Source organism: Neodiprion pinetum, chromosome 1 (assembly GCF_021155775.2).
Source record: "Neodiprion pinetum isolate iyNeoPine1 chromosome 1, iyNeoPine1.2, whole genome shotgun sequence".
In the NCBI taxonomy this organism is placed as follows: domain Eukaryota; kingdom Metazoa; phylum Arthropoda; class Insecta; order Hymenoptera; family Diprionidae; genus Neodiprion; species Neodiprion pinetum.
This window is the reverse complement of record NC_060232.1, coordinates 22,904,948-22,921,455: the sequence shown is the minus strand read 5'-3', so window position 1 is coordinate 22,921,455 and position 16,508 is coordinate 22,904,948. Positions and strand designations below refer to the sequence as shown.

General features: G+C 39.9%; 3 protein-coding genes across 3 annotated transcripts; 2 read left to right on the top strand and 1 right to left on the bottom strand.

Moving 5' to 3' along the window:
- Positions 1-1,842: 1,842 nt before the first annotated feature.
- Positions 1,843-5,513, top strand: LOC124221220 (uncharacterized). The gene is made up of 3 exons (XM_046630985.2): positions 1,843-1,964; positions 2,964-3,469; positions 3,944-5,513. The coding sequence occupies exons 2-3, from the start codon at positions 2,974-2,976 to the stop codon at positions 4,309-4,311; spliced, it is 864 nt and encodes a 287-aa protein (XP_046486941.1). The 5' UTR covers positions 1,843-1,964; positions 2,964-2,973; the 3' UTR covers positions 4,312-5,513.
- An 82-nt stretch (positions 5,514-5,595) lies between these two features.
- LOC124224799 (uncharacterized) lies at positions 5,596-6,808 on the bottom strand. The gene is made up of 3 exons (XM_046637002.1): positions 6,478-6,808; positions 5,797-6,273; positions 5,596-5,711 (listed from the first exon to the last, which is right to left on the bottom strand). The coding sequence occupies exons 1-3, from the start codon at positions 6,806-6,808 to the stop codon at positions 5,596-5,598; spliced, it is 924 nt and encodes a 307-aa protein (XP_046492958.1).
- Positions 6,809-11,107: 4,299 nt separating this feature from the next.
- Positions 11,108-15,590, top strand: LOC124220987 (uncharacterized). The gene is made up of 3 exons (XM_046630525.2): positions 11,108-11,730; positions 11,812-11,886; positions 14,479-15,590. Exons 1-3 carry the CDS (start codon positions 11,304-11,306, stop codon positions 14,739-14,741), a joined length of 765 nt encoding a protein of 254 aa, XP_046486481.1. The 5' UTR covers positions 11,108-11,303; the 3' UTR covers positions 14,742-15,590.
- Positions 15,591-16,508: the final 918 nt, after the last annotated feature.

The window sequence follows — 16,508 nt, the reverse complement described above, 5'->3', positions numbered from 1 at the left end:
TGTGGAGAAAAAAATCTTTGAGAAAATGGTTGATTAAACGTCCGAGTAGAACTAGCGAAGTAACACGAATGTGGGATGGTTCTTCGTACCGTTGTATATTTACGGAGTTTTTGTATTCGGCACTGCATACTCACGTATTATCGATACATCGATTCCAACATCACATTGGAATTCGGAATAAGTTGGGAGCCTGCTTGAGGTGAAAATAACGGCAATTGGAAATGTCTTTTGCTGTTTGATAGACGTTTCAACGTAGAACCAACAAAATTGCTGAAGGTGTGTCCGGCGAGAGATCGTGCACCATAGTTAACAAATTATAGGCCACATGCGTTAGTAGGACATCAAGTGCAATACACTGAAGGTCAAGCACGACGCGATGAACTGTCTCGGTGACTTCAACGTTTCGGGTCGAGTGGCAAGAAGCTATGCCATCTTTGGAAAACTTTCACGACGGCTTCAATTAATCAACTAAATTATAAAACTTGCCTTAAAATTTCGTCTTTCCATAATTAGAAATGTAGAAGTTATACCAAAAGAAAAATGTGACGCGAGTTACGATACTGAAATTTTTCTCGTATCTTGTTTATCGTATTGATGTTTCGACAAGACTGACTTAATCCATCCATATTATAACTAGGTGAATCTGTTCCTCTATCATGAGAATTGGGCTTATATATCATACAATCTCATGTTTGCACAACGAGATGATGCCTGTATCATAGGATACGCTTCAACACGGAATTTTAGTATTATGAATTTTCCGGCAAACTTTGATTAGATTCCTGACCACAAAATTAATCACAACAAAGGTTTAGTGAAATAGTTATGTGCAATCAATTTTTCACGAATAAAGGAAAATTCTTAAGAATTTTTATAAAAGCTCAGAAATCGCTTGACTTTAATTTCTATTTTCGATTCCAAGTATCACTTTTCGCAGACTTTGCATGTGATTGGATTAGGGCAATGGCTCGCAAGATTTACAAATTTTTGTCATATGGGGTAAAATTTCCAACAAAAGTAATTAGAACCGTGAGAATCTTGACAGCGAATTAAATTCACGGAAAAATGTAGATGGTTTAAAATGAGACTGAGGCTCACAACGAAACCTCTTTCCAAATTCTCGGAAATTTTCTATCGGGGCTAAAACGGAAAAAGAGTATGATCAATTGAGTTGCATGGTATATTTTCATTGAGTTCAATCTACGAGAATTCAGTACAAAGTTATGTAACGTAACATGCTTAAAGTTTATCACAAGAAATAAAAAATTGCGACACGCACTGATAACATGATGACCGTTTGAAATGTCAAAGTCTTTGGTATTTCAAAATTGGAAAGAATGACAGAAAAAAAAAAATAGACGAATTATGAACCTGTGAAACTAGTGCGGGCTTCTGGAGTTCTAGAGTCAGAACCTGACCTTCGGCAACAAAGATGCGTCGAGCAAAGTTCCCAGCATGTGCCCTCGACGGGAAGCACCTACTGGGCGAGGGCAACGTTATACGTCCCAAGATATACGGGAGTAGAGAATAGTGCGACGTTGGTGCGTTGATAGGCTTGCGTGCTCCACATCTGTGACACGGTTTTCCCGCTAGGCCGGGCTCGCGTCAGGGTCCATAATGTTTGTCCACTACAACGTATATCATAATAGCGCGGGAACCAGTTTGTGCACGAGAACCACTTTGGTTTCCTTCCCTTACCTTAAGATGAGCCCAATCCCATCTTCTCCGCTTCTGGAACCCAGCATCAAGCTGGAGGAGGGAAACTCCTCATGTGGTGGTATCTATCAAACACGATCTACCTATATAAAGTCGCCTCGCCTATACGCGGCTCAGAGCTCTTGCACATACCACGCACTTCGGCTCGCAGGGGCTGATTTCAAAATTAAAAAAGTGTCATCACTGCAAGCGTCGTCATTAATCGAGAAGGTCCAGCGTTTCATAAGACGTGTCGTGCAGTCATAGAGGTTAGTACCACTTTGAGTGACACCTTCATTATCAATTCATTTGTGCGGATCATTTTTGTGACGAAGTGAAGTCAAAATGAACATGTTGTTCAAGTGCCAACTTCCATTGGCAAGTGACAAGCGGTGAATATCGTTGCGCGATTCTTATGGTTAATAGGGTATCCTAATCAATTTCGACGAAACGTATATGTCTTCAAATATCAAAAGTTCACTCACCTCAAATGTGAAAAAGGGCTGAACAGACCCATTCTATAAGCTGTTCAGAACAAAAACATTTCAACACATTTTCATCTGACGCAGAAATGAAGAACTTCCACGAATTTACTATTGTGATTTCGCAGAATCCGTGCGATTTCTTTATTTCTGCGTGAAATGATAATACGTTTGAATGTTTTTGTTAGGAATTATGTATAGCACGGGACTGCCAAGCCCTCTATGATGTTTGAGATACGTGGACTTCAATATTTGAAGATATATACGTTAACGTCGAAATCGACCAGGGCAGCCTCTCAAGCATTCATATTCCACTGTCAAGTTCATGTGATAATCGGTAATTGTCACTGAGCAAACTCGTAAACTTAATGAAATTTAAACGATCCCTGCCATTTGGTTATTCTATCATTCAATGCAAACAGTCATTTGAATCTTGTACGCTACGTCTTCTTTGATTACAGATATACAATAAGGTGCAATAGATAATGTTAACGGATTGTGGATTAAGTAACTTCGGAAGGTGTCATTTCATTAAACTGCACTACTCAAAAAAGTGAAGACCTGTTATCCTATATTGAAAATATATTACACACTCAAGATTTTTTCCTCTAACTGCATCAATAGATTTCAGTCGTTATCAGAATATATATTAATATATTTGCGTTAACTCAGTTCATTCCGATTGTTAGGATTGTCACGCATGGTCAATGGAGTGTGAAAATAGAGGTTAGCACTCACCGAATATGCAACTGAAAAATAAATTATAACCGCAATTCGTTTTTGCAGTAGAGTAAAAATGAAGGCAGCTTTAATGTTTCTGGCTATGGTGGCCATGGCATTGGCCAATCCGGTGGAAAAGGTAGAGAAGGTCGAGATTCACCAGCAGCAGTCGGTGACCATGACCGACAGGGCTAAGTATGAAGAAGAGCTTCTCCGTAAGTTGAACGCCAAGTGCTCTCAGAACGAAGTGAGCAGCTGCGTGATGCTGAAGTTGGTTACCTACATGAACAAGCTATTGAAAAAGGCCTCTATCGAATTGACTGACGATATTGAAATTCGAAAGACGAGCCAGGTAACGGAGGAGGCTATGTTTACCGCTGCCAGAAGCAACGATGAAGATTCGGAAGTCTTGGATCTCATAACAAATAAAATTTACTCGTTTGTCAAGTCGAGGAGTATCAAATGGCGAATACTTCCAGAAGATGACGTGGTTGTCTCCGCTTCCGAGGATGAAACAGGTTCATTGAATCTTGGATTATCCATCGAACACTCCGACAAGGCTGTCCAAGATGGTAAGTTACATCTGCTGTGATTACTTTAAAATCTCTGAACCGGAACATTAGATTCTTGCACCATTTTGAAATAAAATTCCACGTCTTTGGAATGCTTGAGGGCCTATTACCGTTGTATCTACTTTGCTATAATTCTCATGTATATGAATTGAATATAATCGACTTGTATGTACTGGGCAGCTTGGTCGTTTATAGCGTGAAATAAATCATTCCAAATTTGTGCTTACTCTTTAACTGTAAGCTCGTTGACCGAATACAAAATCTTGTTTACCCGTATTTGTCTCTTGGTAATAAGTCATTCCAAATTTGTACTTGCTCTTTAACTGTAAGCTCGTTGACCGAATACAAAATCTTATTTACCCGTACTTTTTTTTGATGAATGGATGCCACATTATCTACAAGAAAAATATGCTTTACGCAAAACGACGTCTCTGCTGTTCATGTGAATTAATTATATCTCTTTTTGGTCACAAGGTCGTGGGAAAAAAAACAACATGGGGCCTCTACTCGCTGCCGCAGCCCTCAAGATCGGTTTGATTGGTGGTCTGGCTTTTAAGGGTCTTGCCCTGCTCGTCGGCAAGGCCTTACTTCTGTCAAAGATCGCCCTGCTTCTTGCCAGTATAATCGGGTTGAAGAAACTCTTCTCCCAGCAGAAGCATGTCACCTATGAGGTAGTCGCACATCCGCACCACTCCTCGAGCCACTCCTACAGTTCTGACCATGGCCATGGGGATAGCTACTCTAGCGGATGGGGCAGGAACCTGGACGTCTCCCCTGTGGCCATTTCTTCGGAAGGAGTGAGCGACGCTCAAGACTTAGCTTACAGCGCCCACAAAAATTAAGAAAATCGTTTATAACCTCCACTTACCGTAGAAGTGTTACAGTGGGTCTGCGGCAAATTTCAAGAGCTCATACCAACAAGAATGTTCACAAGCTAATGCCTGGATGAGTCCTTGCATAATATTAACTGCAAAAATTGAAATCCCATACTGATAGAGATTTTGACTAGACTATTCTTGACTGATAATTGGCCACGTTTACTTATAAGAATTATGAACTGGGATCGCTTCAAATGGTTTCAAACCACTACCACTCGCATCATTGACGATTTATTTGTGCCATTCTTACGACTGTTTTAACCATACCTTCATTTTCCAATAGTTGATGCATTATCTTGATGTACCTAATTTCACCCCAGCTAAATGAAACTCGTAATGTTTAAATCACACAACGTTTCTAAGAATCCGGCTCTTCTACTCTTTTAATGTTTCATCCATCCATATAGCAGGGGTTTTCATTCGCTATTTTAGTCGCATCCAACGCAACTTCCTGAGCTAGTATAACGTGTTTGAGATTCTTGATTCTGTGGTAAAATCAGTTCATAATTGTCTTATGTTATAGTTTTATTTATATTATTTATTGATTTTATTATATTTATTGACTAGAGTCACGTTATCAGTACGTGAGATTTGATATGACTATCGAAAGACAAAATTAACGGAATTATTTGACCCTGACAGACTGATAGACAAGGCACCTTGGTCATTCAAGATTACCACTCACACACGACAAACAATATGACAAGCTAGAAACTACCAGGTGAAATTGAGAAGTACAGGTTGAGAACCTAAAACAAGCAACGCGTTTACCGCAGACTACACATGGCGACGGCTGTCTATTACTTCGTTGCCGGTGAATATTAGACTTCTGGTGAATACTGTGATAACTACTTAAACTTGATACTGTGACGTCGACCGAAAGGGATATAGCTACATGCTGTTAAATTGGGTAAGCACGGGTACCAATTGAACCAGACAAAACTGACGGACTTACGATAGGACGAACGGGACATTAAACATATTTATGTAGGATCTCCGTACAATAGGATGCAGCACAACGAAAAATTGTTGAGTTCTAACGATACCAGCGCAAGACCCACATTCATGCTGTTATTATCTAATTTATTTTCATTCTACATGTCATATAAATGAATCCTAACTATGTAAGATTATTGTTATATTATGAATAAATATTTTTTTTCAAGTGTCCTGAATCTCCTTTTTACCCCGCGGTGAGTACTGATCGATGAAGATGAACAAGTTGGCGAAACGGTTGAAAATTTATAGCTATGATTGCAAATTCTTCCCTCCTGCGATTTTTTTATAACTGAGGACTAGCGGTTCGTAATGAGGACTGCCAATCACAAGGCTAAATGGTTTTCGTTTTCCGATGTCACTCCAGCCTGAAAGACAAAACATTTTCGGGGTAATAAAATAATTACATATTACAGGCAGGGCGCTAGTTCAATTCTTCAAATCAGTCTCTACTTCTCCTTTTCTGATGACTTTCGAGCTTGTACTCTTTTAGACCATCGTCAAACAGTCCATTGGGGTCTTGGCCCTGGAGCGTGTCGGGTTCATGTGCTAAAAATTCGTACTTTGGGACGTCCTGGCTTTCCTGAAAAATCTGCGTTTCATCGTTTAGCAGATTGTAGATGCCAACTAATTTTTGATCAGGCATTTCTGGATGGCCTTTGAAAACTTCTGGCTCATAATGATGATCGAAGTATTGGTGGTGATCTGGGATAACGGCGTGATGATCGTAAACCGTCTCATGTGCTACTTTTTCATGACCGCCAAAGAGCTTCTTCAAACCCAAGATAACCGCTATCAGTATTGCGGTTTTCGACACAATGAACGCTTTAAGCGTCAGTAATCCAACGAATGATACCACCCCAATAATAAACATTGTCGTTTTCAATCCAATCAATAGTAGAGGTAACATTTGACCATCTTCCTTCTCGCCTTATAAAAGAAATCAATTATCGAGATTGCAGATTATCGTATCGAGTAGTACACAAAATTTGTTAAGAACTTAGCGTTTACTTTAGATGGGAAAGCAATGACCGTGAAGAACAAATAATAATTTGAAGTAATGCAAAATTGGTGATGAGAATCGCGTTTTCATATGAAGCAAAGATCGTATGATTATTTCTACGTAGTACTCACCTCTGGAGCCTTGTGAGTCGAGTTTTAAGTCGACGTTAAATACACCAGCATCTCGGAACAGCTTGAGGCTTACAAGACCAAGGTCTAGGTTTAGCGATTTTGTGTTCACAACGTCTTCAAATATATCTAAAAAGCTTGCATCTCCTCGCGTTCGTTTTTCCGTGTGGCTACGAATCGTACCTATACTTACAAAGTCATTGAACCGTAACTCTCTAGACTTTTTAATGTTCTCAAGTAGCTTAACAGACAATCTTTCGACACTGTTAAGGTCGAAGATATTACTGAGAGTATCGTGTGATCGCGTAGGAGTGCAGTAGGTGACTCTGGCCATGCTAACAATAAGTATCGATATGAAAACACTGACGTACCGCAAGATGAACATGACTATTGAGTCCTTATTTATCCTAAAAATAAAAACGAAAACGGCTCTTCGTTTGTGTTTCAAAATTTGATATCGCAGTTTACATGAGACATTTTGTCTGGTGTCGCTGACTCGCGGAAACTGAGTCACCAGTAGCTTTAGAGATCAGTTTATATATGAAGTTTCATGCTTAACCAGCCATCCGCGTAGTGTCTAAGTGTACTTTTAACACGCTATCTCGTTAGCAGCGGACCTTATTGTAAATGTTATTACGCACGTATATGATTAAAATCTTGTTATGAATGCAGTTTGACGCCGTTATTATTGCACAAAATAGATCGAGGTTAGTAAGATGTTTCTTCTCAAGAAAAATCTTCAACTACCTCACCATTTCCCACTTCAATCAAGTTCCGGATTTTTTATTTCACGCCAAACGTAGCTCCTGTAATGTACAATAGTAGTCTTTTTTACTGAATTGGTTGCGAAAAACTAATCACAGTAACTTCCAAAAAAGAAGAGCTTCAGCTTCGCTATCCAATAAGGGTGATATCGAATAAAAATTTTGTTTTCACGTGGCCCGTTTCTGCGGGAAAAATAGTTGTATGTTAAGAGCGTGTAATGGTCGACCATTTATTTCATTAGAGTAACTAGAACAGTTTTCCTACAATACTCGTTCCGTTCCATAGTATCGCCAAAATATGTTCCAGTAATTGACCGGGCAGAGTTTTGAGGATGTTACAACCGGTCATTAATTCTATTTGTCACAGTAAGTTACCAGCGACCATAATTACGCGTATCTGATTTATAGGCATCGCCTTATATAAAAATCTTTTTTGTCTAATATCTTTAGTTGCTTCTGGTTCGTATCCCTGATGAGTACGATTCACAGAAACAAGATGTAAAAGTTTTTCAATCTCATAATGTTACGATTCTCTTTGATTTACCTTCTCATTCTTGCGTGGGCGGCATGTGGCGAGTGTAAGGAATTGCACCACGAGAGCTTTCCATTCAACTCAGATGAAAACGCTTCAGGTAAACGTAAGTTCATTGGTAATTTTTGCCTCCACGACCGGCATGTCTCTGAAAAATTGTTGACATTCTAATGCACATTGCAGGGACGTTGATGATCAGCAAACTCGTCCTGCTGCCTCTCTTAGCGGGCATAGGTGTCAAGTTCCTGATCCTGCTGCCGATCATTTTATCAAAAATTGCAATATTGGGAATACTCAGTTTCGTTTCTTCGAATCTCAGTCTTTTTGTCTCGGCTATATTGGGACTCAGAAGTTACTTCTTTGAAAACAAATCAGATGACGAAGATTACGACGATTATTATCGACAAAAAAATCAACACGACCCTTACGCTAGTCATAAGGATATACGCGATGGTCATTATAATTATGATCATGACGACAATTACGATTCACACAACAAACATAAGCATCGTTATAGAGACTACGAATCTTTCCATTCCGGATACAATCCACATTATTCGGGACACAGTGACCGATACGATCATAAATCGAAAAAGTGGCGGTTTAGACCATTCAGCCTACTTGGACGAATCAAAGATGCGATAAAAGACCATTTCCACAAATCTGGGCCAGATCGTAAGGAAAAATACCGTCTTCACAATTATGATGACTTCAACCATGTTCACAAGTATCATTCGCATGACTACAGTGGAAACTATCCAGGGTCCGGATACAAAATGCGTGAAGCAAAGTACCCGAATCCTGTTTATTCAATTCACCATCCGGAACATCGACCATCCGTGGAAAATGCATACTTTGAAAGCTACCGAGTGCCAGAGGATGGGTTGCAAAAAGGTGAAATCAAAAGCAGTCGTGTAGTACAGAGTGAGAGTATTCGGAAGAATCCTCTGAGCATCACAGAAGGCTCGGTAAAAGACCCGTCAAAAATTTCGACGGTGATCGGTGACGTTGGAAAATTGATGCACGATAGTTCGAGTCTGACCGAGACCACAACCGAATACCAGGTCTACGAAAATGACCCTATACTCGAGGAACCTTTCATCGTATTGGGCGTTCATCCTCAAACCAGGGCTTCCGATTCACCAGTCGCTTTCTATGCCACGGACTAAAAGATTACCGATTTCACACTGTACCGCGAGCGAATACAACCGAGTGAAAACGTGTGAGCTGTGGACTGCTACTACAGACCGATCATTGTAGCCTTATGTGCCATCGTCTCGATACCTTTCTAATGCACAAATATTGATGATTCATATTTTATGCCACTTGGTGTCAGTTGATTACCGTTAAAATTGTATAGCTTTGAAATAAATGTTACTCATTGTTTCCAAGCGAGACTTCCTATCGTTTTTATAATCACATGCAAATTTAATATAAAGTTATTGCCTCATTTTTCATGATGTTTATTTGAAGATGCTAACTCTTTTTCCTATAACGATCAAACTTTCGCGTTTACGAATATCTAATCTTTTTCAGGTTGTGACGTACTTTATAATAAACCTACGAAATAAGAAATCTGTCAGTTCCTAATGATTATACGCGAGTAGATTTACTTGGCGAAACGCATGAGTTGACCTAGTAGGCTCGAAGCTTGAAACAAAGTGAGAAGCCAAAATCTGGTACGTTCAGCTTTGATCTCATTTACACTGGGAGGATTCCGTGAGCGTTAACGATAGCAACGACGCCTCGCTTGCAGTTATGCAACTAAAGTTACACCTGGTGTACTTATTGCAGATGTCTTGCAGGTGTCACTTCGGTTGCCTATCTGCCGGCGAGGCGTCGTTCGCATCGTTAACCTTCAAGGAATCCTCCCGACATATACTGTTATACTAGGCGTAGAATTTTCTCCTCCTCAGAAGTGAAGTGGATACTAGTCCCTGGAGACATACGTGTACAATTTTTTCCGTTGAATGGTTCAGAATTAAAGATCAGCTTACGTTGTAACCGCTCTAGTTAACGGGAATAGTTCCCACCACGCAACGTGATTGATCCATTTGTAAATGAACCGATGTGAATTTGTCAAGCAACATTCGAAGAAGGGAAGGAAAGAGAAGAAAACGGTAAGTGGAAATAGGGTAGGGTTAGCACGATCAAACTTACAGAAAGCCAGACAATTTTAAAAGTGTACCAAATCTCTTTATGACGAAACGGCTCTAAACTTGGCAGAAAAACTTGTTCTAGTGACACGGATTATGAAGTCCGGTGAAAAATGAGTTCCAATCGAGTGAACGGCTGTTTGCTCTTTAACGATCTTAAAAACTCTTCAGCTTTCGCTTGAGAGTGGGTATATACATATGGATACAATGCTAACGGACAAGATGAAAAGTTTCGTGGAGAATTGTCGTTCCAAACCACTGTCGCTTCACCAAACGTTGCATATTGACGGCGGACATGAGCCGTACGTACGAGGATAATTTTCTACAGTCGGTAGTTGATTTCGATTCTCGAGATTTCGGGGGGAAAGGGTGACTGGGTGAGGAAGCAAGTCGGCGAGTAAATGAGACCCCTCTAAAAGTGGAGCAGAAGAGAAAGGTCTCTCCGGAGATGATCTACATTTGGTTCTTCTGTCTTCATCTACGCTTTTCTCTCTTGATCGGCTCCTCTCACTCCTGCGATTTTCTGAATTGAAAATGTAATGACCGTTTCCTTCATTTTTGTATTGACCACTGAAACGTGTACGTGAATGCCACACTAATTAGTATAATTATCTGACGTAAAGTTATAGGAAGCGAAAAAGGGTGAAACTTCAACGCTGCCCAAATCGAACAATTTGCCGCATCCTGCAAGTAACAAGGTGTATGAATCAGCTGGAATGAGAAATTTCTCCACCTGGTGAGTATACAGCGTAAGCTTTGAGATAATGCTATTGCCGCCACAATTAAGCTTGGCGCGGAGGGTGTAACTTGACGACGTCGCGATATTCTCGGGTAATTATGGAAGAAAAACGGATTAAGAGAATGTACGTAACGTCGCGAGTGGCACATTCACCGTGGTTATGCTCCACTAAAACAGATTGTCTCGCAAAGTCCGGTAAATTGCGAAAGTATAACGTGATTGTCCAGTGGTTGGATGGTATGGGAAAGGTTGACTAGGTAACATAGCAAGGCATTGGCCTCCTCTCGACAATGGTGAACTGTAACGCTCTGAAACCTTTAAAATAAGAATTGAACGAAACTGCGGTGAAAAACGTCAGGTACTCGGTACATTGGAGCTTGGATTGTCCGTTTTTTGCGGTGCAATCCCCTCGGATGATGTATATAAACAGAATCCAGCTCATTTGCCCATCATTCAGGCCTCTACTGTAGGTTCTAAAACATCGAAGGTATCGAAACCTCGGATAGTGAGTGATCCCAGGGTCCCGTTCGCGAAACACGGGAAACCCAAAGGTTTAGTAAGTGTAGCGTTTTGCGGAGCGCTGGTAGCTCTGGGTTAGCAGTGATTTGTGAGCTCACTGAACGAAAAATAAAAAAAAAATGGCAAGTTTCCGAGATTTTATCGCCCCGATGCTTGTCCTCATCTTCATCGGGTCTACGACGGCCGATGAACTTTGGGTGGAGCGTTCGGGTGGAGTGTTAGGAGGTTTCACCAACTTGTGCGCAAAGGAGGATCCAAAAAACGTATCCGTGTCGTGCCACGGGGTTCGAATTGTGCGAAAAGTGGTTCAACAGTTCCTCGAGAAGTCAGCGGCGGTTCCAAATCTTGAGCTATCCGAGGGTGTTCAATTGATTGAGACCTCAGCTCCAATGTTATCTCGGAGGGCGAGAAACATGAAGAACTCTGGAGTAGTTGAGGAGATCGTCAACTTTTTGGAAGGACGTGAGCTGAGGGTGAAACTGCCAAGTCTTCTTCCGGACAATCTCGAAACGGCTCTGAAGGAGTCGCTACCAAACGCTAATCAAGGTATCGATCTTCGCAGGCTTCTGATTTATATAAGCTCTGAAAAAATCGATCAGGGAATTATAATGTCTCAATTGATTCCAGGTCGGAAAAAAGGCGATGGCTTTGGCGGCGGTAAAGGAGGTGGCGGAGGCGTTATGATGATGGCACTGATGATGGGTAAGACGTTTGCATAAATCATACTTTGTAATTAATGGAAATTGTTAGGTGACATACCAAACTTTTCAAATATATTCTTTAGTAATTATTCATTTTATTTATTATTTATTATTATTCAATCAATATTCCTTAGTAATTATCTCGTTTTGAGAATAATAGATTCAAATAGAGTTCTGTGAAAGCATTGCGTCAAATTATAGCTACATCCGAAAAAGTTCAGATTAGAATGCTGATTATTTATTATTAAACAACGAAAATAACACACGATAAATCAAATAGGTAGTTATAACAACCCAAATATCAGGACGAAAAAAGAATTCAAATCGTCTTACAGTGATGTACAATAAGTAATCAAGGAGTAGAGTATTGTTGAAGTAAATGGTACTGATTTTCAAGTTGTATTCACAAGTTAGCTTTTAGTATCAGTTTCAATAGTATTCTTGGTCAATAAGACTTTTTTGAAATATATATCAACATACATGAACTCCTGTAGTATGGGACATTGTTCGATCTAATCTCACTTCTTCAATGTAAAAGTGATAGCTAATTGCTAGACAAACTTTGCAAAACGTATCGGCAAGTTTAAAGTAACTTGCCAGAAACATTGACTGGAGATTCTTTTTGACTACCAAGACTTGTGTTATAACACTGACTTATCTGACCAACCTGACTAATCTACGTGTATGCTTAATGAGACCTCTGTAAATATACGTAGGTTTATTTTTCAAGATATCTCATCTTTCCTTTTTCCTCGTTTAATGCATTGTAAGCGCTAGTTGCCCCCCCCCCCCCCCCCCGCCCTTCTTATGTAATTCTTACGTAAAACTTTTTTTCTCAAAATAACGCTACAAACGCAAAATAACGTGAATAACTAACTGCTTGAGTTCTGGAGACGAAGTAAAATATTATTTAAAGAAAGATTGCGGTGATGATGCTATGATCGAGATTTAAACAATTCTATTCGTTCCCGGTACATTTGGGATTAAAAGACTTTAATGTAAGACATTTGTTTCAAAACATATCTTTCTCCCTCTGAAAATCTTTTACGTAATTTATGGACTGGCCCTTAATTGTGGTGCAAATGAGTGGCGAAAGGCTCTGGATATTATTCAACTTTTTAGAAGATACAATGACATGAGTCTTCATAAAGTTGAAAACTGAGAAGAGTCTTAATCGAGAATGACTATCACGGTTGTTTTCAATATTTTGGTATGCCAGTATCACCCTGTTGGTACCACGTTATTCTTGCTCGATTATACTTAGCGACCTGAAACTTGGGGCTTTTCTTACCGGGTGCCTTGCGATACCTGAAAATTAAATACATTTGCAATGATATTTCGTCTTCTCAAAATTGTTTTTAGGAAGAGGTAAATAGCGGTAAGAATGTATGTACTATGCGAGTTTTACATATATTGGTTATTGGTGAGATAAGAAAACTATTGCACTTTTGACTTTTAATTTTTGGAAAAATTTATGACGACGAAACTTTGTGCATACTTACCGAAGGTTGATATATTTAAAAAATGACATGTCGGCAGATTTTTATATTAGGAGAACAGGGTGAATAACCAAAGAAAGAATGGTAGGGGTTATAAACCGAGCTGTTTTTTGGAATTAAGGAACGGTTGCCCCACGAGATTAGCTAAGCCTGCAATTAGTCCAGGGCTGGGTAAAATGCTATCACAAATGCATTTAAAATAGCATATGAGAAATGCTCTGAAAAATTCTATCTAAATTGACAAATCTAAAATAGGGTATTTAAAATTAGTTACAAAATGTAAAATGTTTTATTATATACGGTAAATAGTTAAAGTTTTTCTAATAATTGAGATACGCCGTGCATAGGCTTATGGTTTTGTTTTGTACGAGAATCATATTTTTGATACGTATCTTCACTTCTGGATATTGTATTCTATTGGTGTGCCCTCTACTGGGCACATTATAATTCCAATGTATAAAAATAATCGTGCAAATGGTTAAACGATGATAGACAAGTATCGTAATGTGGATAGTCTTAGTTGTTCAAAAAATATTGCTAACATTGAAATCACAAGTGAATTATTTGTAGAATTTCATTCAAAACGATCTCATTTCACTGAAATGTGAGACTACAGATAAAGATATTTCGTATTTACGCATACAATATATGCAAGATTTTGATCAAATCACTGCTTTATTCGAGCGAAAGAATAATGCATTACTAAATAGACCTTTTTTAAGCAAAAAATTAGGTCAAAACCTGATAATTCTGACACTACTTATTCCCATCTGAGCGAATACCGAAATAAATTATTGGTTACGGAATTTTTTCAAACGTTCAAAACTCATTTGAATAGAGGCATCTGACAAAACAGTTAAATGCGTACATTTTTTCTTCAATTTTTCTATTCAGAATAGAAAACAGAAAATGCAAAATACCATTTGCATTTTGATTGCGTATTTAAAATTAAACCATTTCGAATAATACCCAGACCTGGAAACTACAATATATGTATATCTATGTATACATATATTTCGATTCGTATTCAAGTGTATAATAATTCCACTTGGGTCAACGCGTGCCGGTTGTTACGAGTAATTTCTTGTTAACAGGAAAGATGATGGGTGCCCTGGGGCTAGGAGCTTTGGGTCTATTGGCGATGAAGGCGTTAATGGTTTCCGGTCTTGCCTTGATGTTGTCCCTGATAGTGGCAGCGAAGAAGCTGGCCGGAGGTCACGACGACGGTGGTGGTCACCACGTGATCTACGCTCAGGAGAGCCACGGTCATGGCCACAGACGATCGCTGGACGATACCGATTTTGGCGATCTACCATACCGGGGATACTCGATCGATTACGCGGTTAAAAACTCCTAGTAGTAGCTAACCCCAATCCTTGACAGAGACCTAACGATACCTACACGGACGCAGGACGCTTTCTCGCCCGAATAGCCGACTGACTCATCCTTTGACAGAAATAATTGCAGAGTGAGCGAGGACTGAGCAGTAAGCACGGATCTCTCGGCTCAATGCAAATAACGGAGGAAACACTCGGACCAGAGACCCTGGTGAAAACAAAGTATGTGAAAGTTTTCTACTTACATACAGTGAACGAAAAACAAGAAAAGTGTAAAAAAGCTATTGTGACAAATACGCGTATGAGACTACCGACAGGTTCCTCCTGTTCCGGTGACAAACGGACGGACGTCGACGAAGCGACGAACTGTCGTGATCAACGAGACACGGGTTACGACTTTAATACACGTGACAGTGAAGGAAGGCTCGTAGAAAGTGACTTTTGGAATATACTATCATGGTCAGCTGGTCCCCAGTTGCTTCAGGCTACAATCGTAACCCCTTCAAAATTTTGACGTATCGAAAAATGACGTGACATACTTCATCGCCGCGACAATTACCACGAACGGAATGCTATCTCTGCTTGAAGAGAAGACGATAATGATTATTAAATGAAAATCTACCCTCAATGATGATACCCACGGTACCAAAGACACTCCGCCTCCCATTTTCCCAACTTTCGACATGCTCAAAACGGTGATACCCTTACCAACTACGCAGACGTATATAACATATACCTAAATATTTATTAATCAACAGACTAATAGTTGTAAGCGTATGTAGCTCTATACTGCAGAGATTTTCTGCCTGGTTATTTATTTTTTGTATGCTGATGTAATAGACACATCATTCGATATAAATGGATAAAAACATTTCAAAAATAAGATAAGCCGACTTTTTCTTTGTCTTTCCTTTTACCTTCCAAGATTACCAAGAGTAGATATTACACGAGAAATCATGTAATCGAGTTCGCAAATACGCAGCCACTTAAGTTCAGAGTAGGTTGAGCTGACTCGCGAAAAACTCATCACAATTTACTGAATATTAATTCATCGGGGATCTCCAATCAATTAACGAGAAATTGTCGGAATCGTTACGAATTGAATCGAGGCTACTTGGTCAGCGTAGCTTATGTTTGTTGATACCGCCTGAGGGAGCCCGATATTATATACAACCTGCAGCGTACGGCGTTAACTGAGTAAAACATTAACGAACGAAAAAAAAAAAAAAAAAGAAACACGTTGAAAATAAAAATACGAGTAAAAAAAGTGGCGAAGAAAGAAAAGAAGAAGAAAGAAAATAGCGAGAGAAGAAAGTATGTCGCTTGTAAGACTCTTAACGTCGCGTACCGTGGCTTTGGGGAGGAAAAGAGAGAAGCCTGTGCCTCTCCTCTCGCACATGTACGTACCTCTTTCCATTCCGACTGTGTACCTGTTTACGTAGAGCCTATCTCTTTTAGAGGCGGGTCGATAGGATCTTGTATTACCGGGTTCAGTGGGCGCTAAGAGAGCGGCATCGAGAAGAGGGAGAGAGAGAGAGAGAGCGGAAGGGGTGGGGGGAGTACAGGGAGGGGGCAGATCGGATCACCGGTGAAACGACCGACTGACCCACATACCACGGCATTCCTTTTTTCCGATTGGAATATCATAAAACGAGATGCGCCGCTCTCAAACGGATGCAGACGGTTTTGCGTTGCTCTACGCGAATGCAGCATTCTTGCACAAGCCTTTGGCGTCATGTTCCAGCTCGGGGTGGTTGGGTCCACCCCTTTGCAGACGAAGATAATCC